The sequence below is a fragment of the Thunnus maccoyii genome, chromosome 13 (assembly GCF_910596095.1).
Source record: "Thunnus maccoyii chromosome 13, fThuMac1.1, whole genome shotgun sequence".
NCBI lineage: Eukaryota > Metazoa > Chordata > Actinopteri > Scombriformes > Scombridae > Thunnus > Thunnus maccoyii.
Genome location: NC_056545.1, coordinates 25581624 through 25598720, shown reverse-complemented (window position 1 = coordinate 25598720; position 17097 = coordinate 25581624). Strand labels below are relative to the sequence as shown.

The following is a 17097-nucleotide window of genomic DNA, read 5'->3' as shown; positions in this document are numbered from 1 at the left end:
TTTTAAAACATATTTGGCAATACAGAAGCAAACCCAGTAAGTTTTCCTCCACAAAGAAATTTAATAAACATTTTATGCTGACACATGGATTCCTAGCCCTCCAACCCCTCAACTTTTTTTTTTTACTAAAATAACCCAGATTGTTAACAGTCTATACAGCTAAAGGGCATCATTAATGATGGGGGGGGGAAAAGAAAGTTACAATCTTGAAATTTAAAGAGTGAATTCTTAGCTAACAAACAAATCCTAGCTAGACAAAATAAAGATGAGAATTATATAGTGGAGTTTAGGAAGGAAAAAGGGAACGGCCGTTGATTTGACAGGGCATTTTGTCTGGAAATTGTAAATGGATTTTTGCACTGATACTGGATATCTTTGGGAATTACCAATTGATCAGATTACATCTTGAGGAAGGCAAGCAGAAGTGCCTGTTACAGTTACCATTCTTCATTTTTACAAAGGCTATTACTGTTGCTCGTCTTTGGCTCAAGGCCTAGTGATCAAACAGAAGGCACTTTTGTTGGCATTGGTGATGCAACTAACATGGCAGTTATACCTCAGGGCCTAAATGAATATATATGAAAATGCAGTATTGACTGATTTGACCTTTCTTTTTTTTTTTTTACATTAAATCGTCACACATCATGGTGATTCCTTTTACCAGCTGAAGATTTTCAACTTTTGACCCAACATCCAAATTCCTTATCCGTCTCTTTAAAGTAACTGCACACGACTAGTGTAATAGGGCTTGCATATGACTGGAATCCTGGGTGAAATGAGAGGCTACCTACTGTATGCTTGTTGCTTCTATGGTCAGTACTCACAGGACCCATAGTTGTTGCCTAAAAATAACAAACTAGCAAGTTATGTCAGTTTGACTTCCCTAAATAAAAAATGACTTCATAGTGAATCCATAGGAGACTTTTCTTACATGTGAGTGCACAGGTTTTCCCAGAAAAAGACAAAAACAGTGTGGCTGCTAAACTCACTCTGAGTTGAGATGAAAAAGAACCTGATGTTAGCCCGACAAGGCAATACTGTATAAGGAAGATCTCAATGGTGACGTGCAAACATTTAAACCATTATATGGAGGACCATACAACTTGTTAAGACTGTACTGGTGCTCACGTTTTTGCCAGTTTACTACCAATCATGTCAACTTCACATAACTGGCAACCGTTTTCCAAAGTGAGTTTCTCTTCCAGGCAGCCATTGGTTTCCATTCTTTTCTGTGTGGCATTAAAATCAAGTTTCAAAGATTTGATAGTATGTTAGACTGAAGAGTTTTGTGCACTTGTGCATGACATTTAAAAGCTATACAGTTGGTACTCAAACTCAGAAGACAAATATTTACATGGCAAACAGTGTGTATGATCCTCACTGTGAAGGATTAAGTGATGGAAGTGTCAAGCCTCTTCAAGTTTACGTCATCAGAAGGTGAAATGAATGGAAACCACCGTCTGCCTGGACTTTCGGAAAATCCATTTCATAAATATAACACTTTGGAAAATGGGTAACAGTGATGTAAAATGTATAGATGATAAGTAGTAAAATATCTTGGGGGGGAGGCTGGGGTGACTTCATCTGTTCTCACAGGAAGCACGTCACTGGAAATTCCTGACAGTTGCTATCATCAATACTTAAAACAACCCTCACCCTCCACAAAAAAGATGGGTAAGAGAACTTGAATTCTATGAAACGTGAAGGGGGACAGACTGGAGACTAGCAGTGATGGAAACTATTAAACACCACAGATGAATCACATTATTACAATTATTACCATTATTATTATTATAGATCTTTCAGTGTGTAAGATTGTCCGATGGCCGACTTATGCTTAGAGCCAGGGAGAAAGTGTACCATGCATCTGAAAAGTAGGATACTTTGATTGGTGGATTCTGGATGGAAACAAGACAATGTTCCTTCTCTTGTCACTTGGTGCTGAACTGTTAAGCGTGTTTGACAGTACTGTGGATTTCTTGGAAAAGCCACTGCAAGCTGTGGTTGCTTTTCCAGTACTGCGATCTGTCTGACTGTGTTTGACCAACCTCTTAATGAAAAGCTTCACTGACTGTCTGCTGCTGTTCATCTTAGAAAACCATCAGCAACTTGGATATCTGTTCCTACCGGAGCAAAAGTCCCATAAACTCCACAATATGGCTTAACATACTGTTACACCTCGTTAACCTTCTGCCATTCATGTCAACAAAGCGTTACATTTTCAGAGTTTTGTTCACATCCTTGCAAATGAACTGTAACTCAGCTTGGCAAGATCACTGTTACTGTTCAATTGACATCAAATGTATACAGGCCCGGACAGTGAACAAAAAAAAAAAAAAAAAAAAAAAAAAAGCCAGATGAGCATTAAACGCAACCGAAACTGCAAGAGATGCTTCTGCCACCCGGCCGCTCTGTCGTTGAGCAGACAATCACAGTGTAGCAGCCTTTGCTACCTCATGAGACTCTATTAGGGAGGGAGAAACACTTCACTGGTATCTTAATTTACAAAATATTGTGATCATAAAAATAAAGCCTTGGACCTGTGACAATAAAACAACGAGCAAAACTGGTGTTAACATGACATTACCCCTACCCTCCCACCCCAAAAAAAAGTAAAAAAAAAAAAAAAAAAAATCACCTTAACACTCCTTTAGGCACGTAAGTCTTTATGGGTCCCACTTGTATGGTGGTCAGAAATGCTTTTCACACATTGACAAAAAAAAAAAAAAAAAAAAAAAGAGCGAGGGTGCCTTTATGCAAACTTTGTGAAAAGAACCTCTAGTTCTGTTTAAAAGACTTGTGTCGGTGGCTTCAGATGAAACAATAACCACTTACAACAAAGAAATCCACACAACTCTGAACTGCATGCCTGACCAGGATCGCAGGACGTGAGGTGTCCCGAACTGACCGCAAACGCATCTTCAGACTTGTCCGCCTAACTGTGACCTCGATCACTTTTTGTTCCGGATTTACTGACGTTTTCTCCTGTTTTGTCAGTTGTTGTTGTTGTTTTTTTTTTTGTTGTTTTTTTTTTAAATATTCCTTAAAGGTTTGTGTCAACACTAAAATCACAATCTAGCCTGGAATATTGCTCAGCAGCTATTTACAGAATTGCAAAACAAACTATCTGACTGATCTACACACAGTATCTCACATTGTCCCGTGTTCATTTTTAGTGGTCCTCTTCAAACAGAAACATACTACAAAGTGTAAACATGGAAAAAAAAAAACTATTCTGTATAAATGTTAATCGTTTTGCCCCCTCCCCCCACCTCCCCCACCTTGCCATAGAACCTTATCTGCAAACTATTATAACCTAACGAGTGTTTTTTTCTAATTTTGGGACCCATTCTCATAGTTTTAGTGCAGGTCTGCTGTGGAGTAATAGGACCGTTCTAACCAGTTCAAGTAATCCCCTTTAATGTCCTGTTTTTCTTCCATTCTGCGATCCTTTTTGTTCAAAAGAGAGCTGTCCTCCATCGTTCTGAATTGTGGCCTTCTGCCTCTGCTTGCTCGGGCTGATGTGTTTCCCCCCCAAACACACACACACACACACGCACACTCACACATCCAGCCCCTTCCTTAAGTGAGTACAATGTTAAACAAGGTAAAAGAAATGAAAAGAAAATTACCTTTCACTTATAAATCCTTCCGTGTTTGCAATCAACATAGAGATGTCAGGCCCAACATTTAAGTTAAATTTCTTCATTTTTTTTTGAACACACAGCAGAATAAACATTGGAAGCAAGGTCTCCTGGTGGCAAGTCAAATGTTCAGAGGTCACATTTCTTTTCTTTCTTTTTTTTTTTTTGTTTGTTTGTCGTATTTTTCTTGCCGTTCTTAACAGCTTTAGTCCTGCTTGGCCTGGAGCTGCTGCTTCCAGGCCTCATTCAAGTAAACCAGTCGCTTGTAGTTGAGAATAAAGAGAATGAAGTTCAGCGCATATGTGGTGATGCAGATGATGCAGAAGTCCTTTAGGACAAAGTAGAGGATGTACCCCAGGTAGAGCGAACCCACCACCGACAAGATGGATGTCGTCATGAGAATAAGGGCGGCCATTGCACTGACAGTCATTCCTATGGCAAGAAACACAAACTACGGCTTAGACAAGAAAAAACACATAACCTTGCAAAACACAAGCAACCTGATGAGTCTGCTCTTTTCTCTGAGTGGTTCTCTATTTATATGATCAGCCTCCTCGTGATGACATTCAGCTTAAACACTGAATAGACTGGTCATATCGTTCTGTTGTCACATGAGGTGCAGTCACAGTTCTGAAGATAAGTTTCCTCTGTGTTTGTGCTTGTTTTATTTCATCAGGTTTGTAACAATCGCTGACAAACAGCAGATGAGGATTCTACTTTCCTTCCATCTTTATCATCAGTCATACATTTGATTTGAATCTAGGATGCTCCACTTTATCCATTATTACAAAATTGTTGGCTGTTCCGTACCTACGCTGGAATAGGAGGGTCCTAGTTTCTCTGACTGGCAAAATGCCCAGCTAAACAGTTTCTGGTTTGTCTGCACATGACTGAGTCACATACTGTAGACTGGCAACTCTCAAGGGATAAATGAACTGGATACAGTGTGTGAGGGCTGTGGCGGCCAATGGTGCTCGCTGTTTCAAACATTGTTGCTTTCTATGATTATTGATGACAGAAAAATCAGCTACAGTTCAGTGGGGATCTTTATACAGTTGTCGTAGTACAGGGGAGGTCCTAAAGGATGAAAATGGCCTATGTGATAGTATATACTGTGAGGCGATGTGAATTTAGTCAAACATTAGAAATGTGATGTGCTGTTTAGTTTGTGGCAGCTATCCCTTTAACATCTCTTAGTGTTTTAGACCATTAGAATTTGCTAGATTATCCAAAAACAAACAATCTTATCTAGTTATTTTATCCATTAAAAGGAGAACTCCACCGATTTTACACATCAAAGTCTGTTAACAGGCATTGGGGAAAACTACTGCATATGTAAAACATGTTGTATAAAGACTTTTATGGCCCCAGAGGGAACGGCATAAAATCTGATGTCACTCGAGTTTGAAAAGGAAAAAAGAATCTGAGGGTGTGGAGTCAGAAAGAAGTGAGCTTCCCAGACCTCTGTTGACACTCCTCATCTCTGCTTTAGGTTAGAGGCTACTGCTAGCATAACACACTCAAATCTGTACGGTTGAGTGAATAAAGTAGAGTTGCATTGGGGGCAATGTAGGCGTCAGGTTTTGACAAGCAAGAAGAAAGTGTGGAATAAAAACAAAGATATCTGGTTCTGCTGCATCAGTTTTCTAACAGCGTTTTAGGAGTGCAACGCTAAATGGGTGGAGTACTCTTAACAGCTTGTCAAGTAACTTACTATACCACAGTATATATCCATACTGCCATACAATAAAACATATGCCATGATAGAAGATTTTATCCATATGGCCCAGCTCCATTTTCTTCATAACACTAAATTATAAAAAAAGGAAAAATGTAATAAAACTCCTGAGAGATACTGCACATGGGCAGTGTTCTGGGATAAGACACAACTCTAGCATTCATTTCATGTGGATATAAATTTCAGTCTACAGCAAAGCCCTTCTGTCTGTTTCAACAGTCGTCCTAAGCTGTACACTGGTATTAATTGGAGATTAAGATTAAGATTCTGGAGTCTTGCCCGCTAATATTAGACCGTCCGAGGGCGTAAGAATAATGGAAGTTCTGAAACTGAGGAGTCTTGCCTTTAATATGGAAATCTTGACCCGCTGTAGCAGTTTGGCTTAACTGGGCCTCTATTGTGTTAGTCAAATGAGTGGTAACTGCTGTGGCTAAAAGGACCTCTTGTTCTGTTCCAGCTCCAGGTGGCCGAGCAAGTCTACAGGCCACTCGGCAGGCAAACATGTCAAAGCAGCATGACTGAGTCAGCAATATCATCTATGTACTGAGGGGAGGAGAGTATGACTGTGAGAGTAACCAAGGGGAAAAACCTTCAAGTTAAAACAAGTTACTCATGCGGAGAAATATGTATGATGAATCATACTGACAAACATAGTATTATTTATATAATTAAGGGTCAAGAAGGAAGCCACTATCAGCAGCAATCAAGGCCTTTTGTTCCTTTTGTTATATTTATGGTCACTACACTAATATGTTAGCCTGCCATCTAATTATAAAATCATATTTATACATAGTCACTACATAAAATTTCAGTGTCATGTGAGTCAGGTTTGGTCAAATATAGCTGTGACGGAAGAAGGCTGAGTGTTGAGTCAGCCCCAGTTGTGCAACGGCAAGTGAGATTTGTCACCTGAATTTGCAGTACTCATAGATTTCTCTGAATAAAATGACATCTTACCTAGTAAGAGCTGAAAAGCATAAAAGACAATCCCGTAGACACTGTTTGGCTGGTTCAGTGCACTGTCATTTCCAAAAATGGAGCCCAGGAGTCCGAATCCTCGACCCCACCTAAACCACAAAACAACAGCAGCACAGAAGGTAGTTATTACTTTTTTTAAGGAATACAGAAGAAAAGTGACAAACTAGACTGGATCGGTCAGAGTGCTTTCAAAACCCAATGAGAGGGACTAACACGCAGTTTACAGCAATCAGACCCAGGTCAAATAATTAAAATAAAACTGTTTTATGACAGGCAAATTACATTAATATTTATTATAAGTATTTCTGTGTTCAGTGAACTAGAGCTGTAACTAACTAACTGACTATTTTCAATAATTTAATCTGTAAAATGTCACAAAACAGTAAAAAAAAAAAAAAGTCCAAGGTGACATCCTCAGATGTTCAGTTTTGTCTGACCAATAAACCCAACGATATTCAGTTTACAATGATATAAAACAGAGAAAAGCGGCAAATCATCACACTGAACAAGCTGAAAGCAGAGAAAGTTTTGCAGTTTTGCTTTTGAAAATGACTGAAACAATTAATTGTTTATCAAAATTGTTGGCGATTGCCTAATCGCTGCAGCTCTACAGAGAACATTCTGATGGATGGGATTGGCCAGTTGATAAACTGCAAACTAAACCCATCTGGACCTTTCAAGAGGAGAAAACAAATGCTGTAAAACAATAAGTATTTCTTCATTATTTGACCTTGGTGTGACTGCAATGGAAAATCTTATTGACATAACTTGAGTACCACGATTAAGGCCAGGTTGCCCCACCAAATTCTTCAGTGCATGTGACAGATGAGAGCCCATAAAAGGAATCCCCTTTATTGAATTTGCCTGATTATAAGAACTCTTAAAGTACTGTCTCAAGAGAGTGGCGTTTCATTTGTCTGAGTTTCTGTGGTGCAACTACTCGTGCTGATGTCAAGTATTCTCTCTTGTCCCCACCCGTTAATACCAACGTCCCCCACTAACTTTAAACCTACTGTGTGCAACACATTACGTCTCACATTCCAGTTTGTATTTGTTTGCTGAGTAAAACTGAGGCTTTTGCTCTGCTATAAAGCGGTTTGAGATTCTATTTATTGCATATTTCAACATGTTTTTGTACGTGCTGATAGATTCAGTGACTCTCCAACAAAACCAAACAACAGCCAGCGCATTAAAAGATAAAGAGACGTTCATTTTACTTGATTGAGTAGTTTCACTCTGTTGTTGGGAATGTTCAACGTATCCAATGTGTTCAGCAAGAATATTAACACTTATTGCTCTGAAACAGTGTAACTGCTCTACCATGCTACACAAACTTTTAGTGTGGATTTCATTTCTTGCGTATTATAACACACATTATAACACACCATGTGCAAAGTAGTGATTGTGAATTGGAGATACATTGATGCGACTGTGCAGTTATATCACTATTCGTACACTTATTTCTTCTTCTCATATGACCCAATAATTACTGAACATAGGCATTAATTCAATATGAATGTGTAAAGTTGTTCTTGTGTCTTGAGGCTCTACACCAGGAGCATAAGGATAAGAAGCTGGTTCAATAACTCAGACCTTTCTTCTCATTTACCACAACAAAATGCCTCATTGTGTCTCAGTGACTGTCTTGACAACCAACAGTCGACTTCTGAACAGCATGCGGAGAAATATTTGGGAAGAATGAAGCATGATAGAGCTTAACGTCTCCATCCAAGTATGTTATAATTTTAAAATAACAAAACATAGCACGTCTCTATCTCTTAGTGTGCAATATGTTTTAGCAATCACATTTCATTTTGGACTTTGTGGGAGTTTATTCCCCATGTCTAATAAATTATGTTTTTTTCCCCCCCATATACAGGCAGTCATGTTTTCCATTCATTTCACTACAGCAGGCACTCTGGCTTTTGTTTCAAGGCTCTATCTCAAACTGATAGCCATTTAAGGAAGCATGCACAGAGCGGACATTTAAAAATACATAAATACAACACATTGCATCACCAAAGATATAGAGTATCCAGTTTATCTATAGTCCTTGGATGCTGTTAGAGATCAGACCGCTGGACACCAAGATTGTTTGGACTGAAGTAGAAACGGCTGTAATTCTTCATTTAGAGTGACAAAATTATGACATTCAGTCTTTACAAATAGTACATTTGGTGTAGACGCTCTGAAACACACACACACACACACATACACATACATATGTACTAACAACTGATGGCTCACAGTTTATTTTAGATGACAATGGCAAGGCTGTCTCTTAATACTCACTCACTCATCTTACAAATGTACGTAATAAATCCTAGCCAGGTTGCATTCCTGTTATGCTGAGTATCTGCTCTGGGCCAAGTCTGTCATTCAGTGAGATCAGATAGGTGGGGTTATTCACTAACAGTTGCATTACCCACAGTAAAGCTGGTGTGACAACTTAACAGACTTGATTTTACACGCGAGCTGTGATTTTAGGAAGCAGCTTCATCTGTGGAGTTATCTAACTGGTAACAATGTGTGATGGTGAGCAGCACTGACACTTTCAGGTACTGTAGCCAACACTGTCACAGTCCCCTCCACTGTCCTCTGGAGCAGCTGTGCGCACTGTCCCTTTAGGTAACCAGGGTGGTGTAGGGTTTAACCCCTCGGACTGACTTGAGAGCCGGTGACATTAGCACGACAGCCAATGACAGCAGGGTGACAGCTAAAGTTACTTTTGCTAAAGCTATCAACAATAAACCAGGTAACCAACAAAAACACATAGTTTAGGAATGAAAGGCTTCATCCAGCAACAGCAAACACACACACATTCACAATAACGTTAGTCTGAACAAGCTATTGATAACTTTTGAGCTTAAGTTGGTGATACAAATGAATAACAGTTACATACACACAGAGAGCAGCTAGTGTGATCAATTAACATTATCAATCGATAATTTAACAGTACCGGTAGCTCTGTTGATAGCTTGCTGGCTAAGAAGTACAACGTTAACAGATGGGTCGCGTTGGCTAATGGTTAGCAGTTAGCTTCATCGGGCTATATAGCTAATGATGTGCTTATTAAATGAAAGCTAACATTTCGCATATATCAGACAGGTTGTTAAACTAGCAGCTTGCAGTTATAGTTTGCAGTTAGCTCCGGCAGCCAGCGCGCAAATGTTATGAGTGCATTTGACAGCAAAACCCGCGCAGCCCTTCCCTGACTGCCACAATAGCAGAAAGCTTCACTGAGCTTCACTGTCGGCGCTCTTTGCTGAATTCAAATTACCTTGAGCTGAACACTTTTGAACAGCTGATGGAGCTGCTGACGTCGCACATGGCCTTATAACTCGGATCCCGAGCCTTTTCCCTCTCGACGTGAAAAGCATAAAGAGACAGCAGTATGCCCAGCAGGCAAACTAGAAGCCTGGCTATTCTTTCCCACCGAGGGGTGGACACTCTCAGGACGGGCGCCGCCATCACTCTCTGGCCTAGCTGGAGACACGCATACATACGCAGCGAGCTCGCGAGACAGAGCTGCGACGTGGAAACGCGTCAGCACGCGCCACACAGAGGGCGGGCCGCCGAGCTGCAGAGCTGCAGCTGCAGAGGAGTAACAGTGCACACACCACCCTGAGCAAGGACTTATAAACTGAAACAGGTTTAACATGGAATATTCAAGAAAATAAACAACCATCAGGTAACAGGCATGCACTGGTTTCTGACAACGCAGTGTTCTGCTGTTCTTTTATCTATTATTTAATAAGAATAAGAAATACTTTATTATTCCAGAGGGAAATGTAAGTGTCACAGCAGCACTGCCCAGCACACATCACACACAACATAGAATAAAACAATATAAATAGTTAAATAGCAAAACAGAAAAGGTTGTTATTATACATTGTGCAGTAATTATATCCGTCGTATATAATAAAATGAGAGTAGTGAGATAGATAAAAAATAGTTATTATCCATAGTGCAATGATTATATACATAGTATGTAATGAAATATGAAATAAAAATAATAATAATAAATAATAAAGCAAGAGTAGAATTATTATCATTATTATTATACGGTGTGCAATGTGCAATATAAATATTTATTATTATACATTGTGCAGAACGATAATAACTGGAAAAGAGTAACCTATATGGTTGAGTGTTATATTAACTGTGATTTGTGGATTAATCTCTATAAATGGACTGTACATTAGGCTTCATTGTAGCCGCACTTTGTGCATTGCCCTAACTTTATTAGATAATAATATTTCCATAGCCGAGACCGGCCATATTTCAGTCATTAAAGGTCCCTAAATTTAATTTCTCACAAAACAACGACACGTCAGCAACATTGTTATTACCACTTAGGCTACTATTATTAAATAGTTAGTGTTATGATTAACTGTTTTAATATCCAACATTGATGAATGTTGAATGTATGAATGTTGTTGATGTTGTTGTCATGCATACAGCTGACAGCTGTCATCAGTCTGTACAGTGACTCTCCTCTGTGACGGGGAGGGGACTCCTCCTCTCACAGTGAAGACAGACTGATCACCTTTTATTTTACTACATTATTCATCATATCTGTTAGATTTCAGATTCATATATTAACATTATTGAACAGTGTATACTCAGCAAATAGTATTATAGTTATGATTATAGCTCTAGTCTCTATTCTAATTTTATTTATTCTATTTATTTTTTTATATTTGAGTTAGTCTACTTAGTGATTGTATATAACTTAGCCTTTAATTTTATTTGTTAATTGTTTTTACCTACCTCATTGTTTTTGTATTTTGATTTATGTCAGGTGGCTGCTGCAACCCTTTCATTTCCCTTTGGAATTGATAAAGTACTCTATCTATCTATCTATCCGTATATCTATCTATCTGTCTGTCTGTCTGTCTGTCTGTCTGTCTGTCTGTCTATAACAAACTTTATTCACAAAATAAGAGAAACAAATCAAAGAAAAAACAAAACAGATTAAATCCAGAAAATAATGTAAAATGACATAACAGAACAAACTATAATTCATTTGTTATTTTCAAGTAATAAAAACGATAAATACAATATAGTCAATATTTCCACAGCCAAAACTATCAAACGTCACAGCCATGATCACGTGACTGCGTGTATATAAACACAGGGTGACATCATCTGTTTACTCGCGAAGAGAGCTGTCTGGTAGAAACTACTACACTTCGTTCCCAAATGGCGACAGATATGGAAAGATTTGTTTCTTTCGAGGAGGCATTTTACGATCAGTATGACTATTACAACCTGGTTGAATACTCGTGCCATGCTGGAGGGAAAGGCAGATCCAAGAGAGAGATCGAGCTGAACACAAACCGCCATTCCCCCTCCGGACACGAGAGGAAAATAGCAGAGAAATATCACAACAGCGAGATAAAACGCAGGAGAACCAAGAGCTCGTCGTCTTGATGTGTACAGGTAACAATATGCCTCTTTTGTCTGGAAATAAGAAGTGTTGAAAGTCCTATTTGTTAAACAATGGGCCTTTATGGCTGAACAAAACTACCTCCTGCTTGAATATTTACATAACTAGATCCTGTGGTCTAGTCGAGCAGTGAGGTGAACAACGCCTTCTTTTGTGTCACAATCAGCAGCATTTTAATATGTGCTGGAAATTTTAAGTTTGCTTCTCTTACTGGATTTGCACAGTAAATAGGATCGATCTGATATGAGCATATGGATCGAGCACCCTTGTAACACCTACAGGCTACTGTTTTTACAGCTGTCTACCATCCACGGTGTTTACATTATAATACAACCAGACTAAGCCCCATTTTTGCTCAGGTAGAGTAACTAATATGATCCATTTGATGTCTTAAACTTAGATTAGTTGTTAGAAAAAGAAAGCTTAAAACAACTGATAATTTAAGTAAACTGACAGTGAATGAGGACCAATTCTAATAAGTGAATAATCGTTTCAAAAAAGTCATTTTTAAAAAAAAAAAGCAAAACATTCACTGTTTCCAGCTTCTCAAATGTGGGGGTTTCCTGCTTGTCTCTTTTCTTTTTTTGTTGTTGATAGATGTCTGGCTTTTTTTTGCTTTTGGAAAATTTTAACTTGGGCTTTTGGAAATAATGATGGACATATTTAACTTTTTTTCCAACATTTTATTGACCAAATGATTAATTGTGAAAATAGTATGCATATTCATCAGCAATGAAAATAACCTTTAGTGGCAACTTTAAGAAAATAAATATTATTGTGCATAAACACTATTACCATACTGTATAGTTGGTTCAAACAAGTGGTTGAATTTTAACAGAAAACATTGATGTAATGACTTGTGATGACCATTTAATTCTGATTTCCACACAGATCTGGATGTACGTTGGATTTCTGATGTTGACCGTGGCCAAGTGTCTTTGCCTTTCCCGACCGATGTGGATGATGTGAATGGGCAGCTGTGACATCGGGAATATGCCCAATAATCAGTCACGAGACTGCTCTCCATTCCATACTCTACCCTGTAACCAGACCTGCTACTCTCAAGTTACAGCTGTGCAAGAATAGTTTGTGTTATATAGGTCAGTGGTGTGTGCTTGATAAATATATAGATGTAGATATATACATGTATAATCATTTCTGTTGGTGGAGAAGATGTTATACTGTATTTTCATTCAATAAAAAAGGATGTTAACTAAACCAACATGGATCGTTTTATTTCTATTGTTCAGACCTGATAATAACAACAATTTCTAGTTTATTATCTAGTTTAGTTTTAGTTTTTAATACAACTGATGTAATTCTGGTCAACATATGCTGCTTTACAGGTTTGTTGCTCTTTATAGTTTCTGTAAAAGCGGCATCTCTCCTCCATCCTTCTTATTTTGCTTCACTTGATCATTGGTCATGACTTTCTTCCTGCTCTCTATGAATTCTCTTTCCTGTCAGTGTCAAGTGTCTTCTGGAGGGGGGGTGGGGGTGGGGGGACAGTTTCCCTTTTTATCCCAGAGGAGTGGCATGCATATCCAGACATACACACACACACACACACACACACACATACACACACACATATATATATGTATCTATATATAATTTTACTTAACACCAAGAAAAATATGCCAATTAAGAATTACTCAAAACCCTTTATGCACCTTATGCATTCCAAAATCAATTGGTACTTACAACCATATTGTGTGGGTTTGTTTAAAAGTGTACTTGTTTTGTGCGAAGGTTGCCCCCATCCTCTCTCTCTTTCATAAACCATGTCATGTTATTGAATGATTAATCAACCATAACCATAAAGTTTTGTTTGCAGAATTAACAGCAGCAAAACATATCCTGGTTATAACATGGAAACCTCCCCACAAACTTAGCATATTTCAAAGGAATGATAGTTGAGTTCAGTTCCTGCTTTTTTACCCGCTTTTTTTATTGAGTTCCTTATTTATAACATAGTAATTTATTGTTTTGTGCCCAGGCACAAGGAGCTAAAATAGAATATATTCAAGCATTGATGAAGGTCGCTCAAGAGCTCAAACTACTCTATATTTACTGTACTACTGTCATTTTTGGGGGGTAAACAGATATGGAGGGCAAAGGTGGGAAGAGGGTACAGTTTCTTTGACATGCTGTTTTTCCATCTGGGTGACTGGACTGTATATTTCAAGAACCTGTATACTCTGCAACAGTAGACATATGCTATGTACAGCATAAATTTAAATATGTGTGTACAAATAGATGATATGGTAAGCTTGGCAGCTATAGTCTTTTTTCTTCTCTTTGCAGCCAATAGGTATATGGTATAGATCATGCTTTTGCTGAGTTGTTTTGGTAATGTAAAGACCAGAGATGTTGATACATCTTGACTCAGTTTTTGTTTCACATGGAATGTATATTCTTTGCATGACAATTCCCTTTCTGTTGTGTTTCCTGTACCCTTTCCAAACTACATGGGGGGAGAAGCAATAAAAAGGTTGGTCACAAAAACGTAAAATAATGATAATAAAATAATATCTATATATAATATATATGCAGTAATATGTATAATTTTAAAGATGCAGCTGGGTGTTGTGTAAAGTACACTATGGGGATTGAAACATTACATACATGATGAATGAAAAGATTAAACTCACACTAGCAGTGTTTTGATTGTGTCAATGTGTCATAGTATGACTTTTATTTTTATTCTTAGCTGAAGTGACCTGTTTTTACTTTGAAGGAAAGATTGGCCGGAAGCGATATTACGTATTTCCTGTCGTCGCACACGTGCGAATTGGAAAACAACTGATCAAGGTATCCGTGGTTTATTATTTTACCCAAGAAGATGCAGCTATGCAGCGTGTGCGCCGAACAGACACCAAAATACAGATGTCCAGCCTGCAAAATCAGATAGTAAGTGACGTCAGCTTTCTGTCTGCGAGCTAGTTAGCTTCCGGTTTGTTTGGCTAGTTTTTTACTGTGCTACTCAAACGTTAAAACAGTTATATGAGCATGAAGAATCCACACACAGTAATCAATATCTTGGAAGACTATTTTCCACAACTTTGGTAGATCAGTAAGTTTTTAAGACCTAACTATAAAGAAAAATATCAAAAAACAGCGGCTAAAGCTTAACTACGAGTTAGTACACTAACGTAACGTTAGCTACGCCTGTGAAACATGACAGTGGCTCTCACGACTTTCAAACAAGGGATCGTTTGCAACTAAATATTAAAAATATGAGAATATTGTGAACAGATTATGCATCTGACTTAAAGGACCAGTGTGTAGGATTTAGTGGCATCTAGCGGTGAGGTTGCAGATTGCAACCAGAGACCAGTTCAGAAAGAGAATCTTTGTTGCGAATAACTGAATGCCATCATTTATAGGAGATGTTAGCAGGTCCGAGAGTTGAAGGTGGCATGGAGATATTGGACTTCAAGCCTTTAAATTAAAATGGATAAAAGAATATTTGAAAACTCCAGAACACTTTTGGTGTTTCATACCGCAGAATATTTTTAGAAAAATGGGAGGCCCAAAATTTATATTACTGTGTAATTATGATAAAACAAAATTACAACAAAACTTGTCTAAATTTCACCAAAAGTTTCTTTGGTAACAAAATTATACTTATCCACAATTTCTCTCCCCCAAAAATATGATATGGAACAATGAGTCCATAACCAGAAACAATGAATCACTATATTTGCAACACTGGACTGACAGGAATATGTTTCTTGCAAACTTACAAATTGAAGCTCAAATGTTCCTCAGTTATGAGGAATTTCTCAGATCTAAAACCTTTCCTGACATTTCTAAAGAATATCAAATGGTAATAAATGCTGTTCTCCTTCAGCTGATGAAATGCCACTCTGAGAGGCAGGACTTACAGGAAGTGGAGCCTACATTCTTTATTAATGGAATAAATATCAAAAGTCACAAATGTAATAAACATGAAGGGAATTATTTTAACAGCAAAAGGAATATTACTCCCCGTGGGAAATTTGTGTGGAGCTTCCATTTTTCTAACATTCAATGGGAAACAACATGGCTGATGTTACTGATGTCAGTGTGTATTACCTTGATTCAGCCATTATTTTTATCTGCAAGCTAAATTAATCATGTTTTCCTGTTGTAGTTGTTCACTTGGCTGCTACAAGAGGCACAAAGGTAAATGAGCTTGATCTCAGTATTTTGTTATTATAATTGTGTGTTTCAACAAGCCGTGATCTTAAAATATTACACTGCTCATCATCCACTGATCCACCATTTAATATCTCTCCATAGACACTTGCCTTCCTGCTCAGCAGCTCACACCCGCTGCCTCTGAAGCAAAGGATGCTTTTAACGCTGGTACGTTGTTGTTTCTCTCATCATTCCTGTGATTCTTATTGTAAACAATTGCTCTATATAGAAAGATGACAAACAAAATACTATTGTGATAATCTATCTGCATTTCTTTTCCTACATTACATTGAGCTAGAGAGTTGGACAAGCTGATCTTTTGAATTGGCGTTCTGTTCTATTCAAATTTGTCACTTGTCTAGATTAAATCACAGAAAAAATCATGTGAAAATACTTCTGTGTTGCATTAGAAGCAGTGATCAAAGTACCAACAGAGTTCAACCTTCATGATTTTCTGATGCTCTGTGTGAAAAACTTTTTTGCTTTACTGTCTTTGCAGAGCCATGGAGTGTTGAGGATCTTCTGCATGAGGATGATGTCACTGACAAAGTGCCTCTGCAGAGGCTCCAGCTGTTAGGTATTCATTATCCTTTCATTTTTTTCCCCCTCAGTTCTTCTGACAGCACTCCATATCCAATTTGAAGTTTTTCAAAGAAGTCAGGTGTAAATAGTAGTTTTCTTTTTTTGTCTACAGGTCAATCAAAAGAGCTGAGAGATCTTCTTTGCAACCCCCATCTGAGGCAGTTATTACAGTCCATTGACAGCGCAGACACCAAAGAAGAAGCGATGAGGGCTGCCATGCAGGAGCCCCTGTTTGCCGAGTTTTCAGATCAGTGTTTGAAAATTGTAGAAAATGATGCAAAATCACTGACAACTAATGACATTGTGGATTTGTAAAACAGTGCCAGCATTAGTTTGGCTATCAGATAGTTTTTTGAATATATTTTTTGGGGGGGTTGAACTTTTTTTAAAACATAAAATGTCTTTTAATAGGCCACATTGTGCCTCATGTGTTGTATAATTACTGTAATTTTTGTTGATCTTACTTCCATGTAACAGTATGTGCATAGTGTTGAAATAAATACTTATAATATCAATTA

The 17097-nt window shown here is 38.0% G+C and overlaps 2 protein-coding genes across 2 annotated transcripts; one reads left to right on the top strand and one right to left on the bottom strand.

Annotated features, from left to right (window-relative positions):
- Window positions 1–2617: 2617 nt before the first annotated feature.
- Window positions 2618–9927, bottom strand: vkorc1l1 (vitamin K epoxide reductase complex, subunit 1-like 1). Its single transcript, XM_042430408.1, has 3 exons — window positions 9641–9927; window positions 6340–6449; window positions 2618–4076 (listed from the first exon to the last, which is right to left on the bottom strand). The coding sequence occupies exons 1-3, from the start codon at window positions 9862–9864 to the stop codon at window positions 3850–3852; spliced, it is 561 nt and encodes a 186-aa protein (XP_042286342.1). The 5' UTR covers window positions 9865–9927; the 3' UTR covers window positions 2618–3849.
- A 4636-nt stretch (window positions 9928–14563) lies between these two features.
- Window positions 14564–17097, top strand: znhit3 (zinc finger, HIT-type containing 3). The gene is made up of 5 exons (XM_042430409.1): window positions 14564–14725; window positions 15951–15982; window positions 16100–16165; window positions 16497–16574; window positions 16692–17097. The coding sequence occupies exons 1-5, from the start codon at window positions 14658–14660 to the stop codon at window positions 16892–16894; spliced, it is 447 nt and encodes a 148-aa protein (XP_042286343.1). The 5' UTR covers window positions 14564–14657; the 3' UTR covers window positions 16895–17097.

Bases quoted from the DNA above. Each gene is read 5' to 3' on its own strand.
- vkorc1l1 (XM_042430408.1), bottom strand. From the start codon at position 9,864: ATGTATGCGTGTCTCCAGCTAGGCCAGAGAGTGATGGCGGCGCCCGTC. The intron at 6,450-9,640 runs GTAATTTGAATT...TTTGTGGTTTAG, and splicing joins TCAAAAGTGTTCAGCTCAAG to GTGGGGTCGAGGATTCGGAC. The intron at 4,077-6,339 runs GTAAGATGTCAT...TTCTTGCCATAG, and splicing joins TGCTTTTCAGCTCTTACTAG to GAATGACTGTCAGTGCAATG.
- znhit3 (XM_042430409.1), top strand. From the start codon at position 14,658: ATGCAGCTATGCAGCGTGTGCGCCGAACAGACACCAAAATACAGATGT. The intron at 14,726-15,950 runs GTAAGTGACGTC...TTCCTGTTGTAG, and splicing joins CCAGCCTGCAAAATCAGATA to TTGTTCACTTGGCTGCTACA. The intron at 15,983-16,099 runs GTAAATGAGCTT...ATCTCTCCATAG, and splicing joins CTGCTACAAGAGGCACAAAG to ACACTTGCCTTCCTGCTCAG.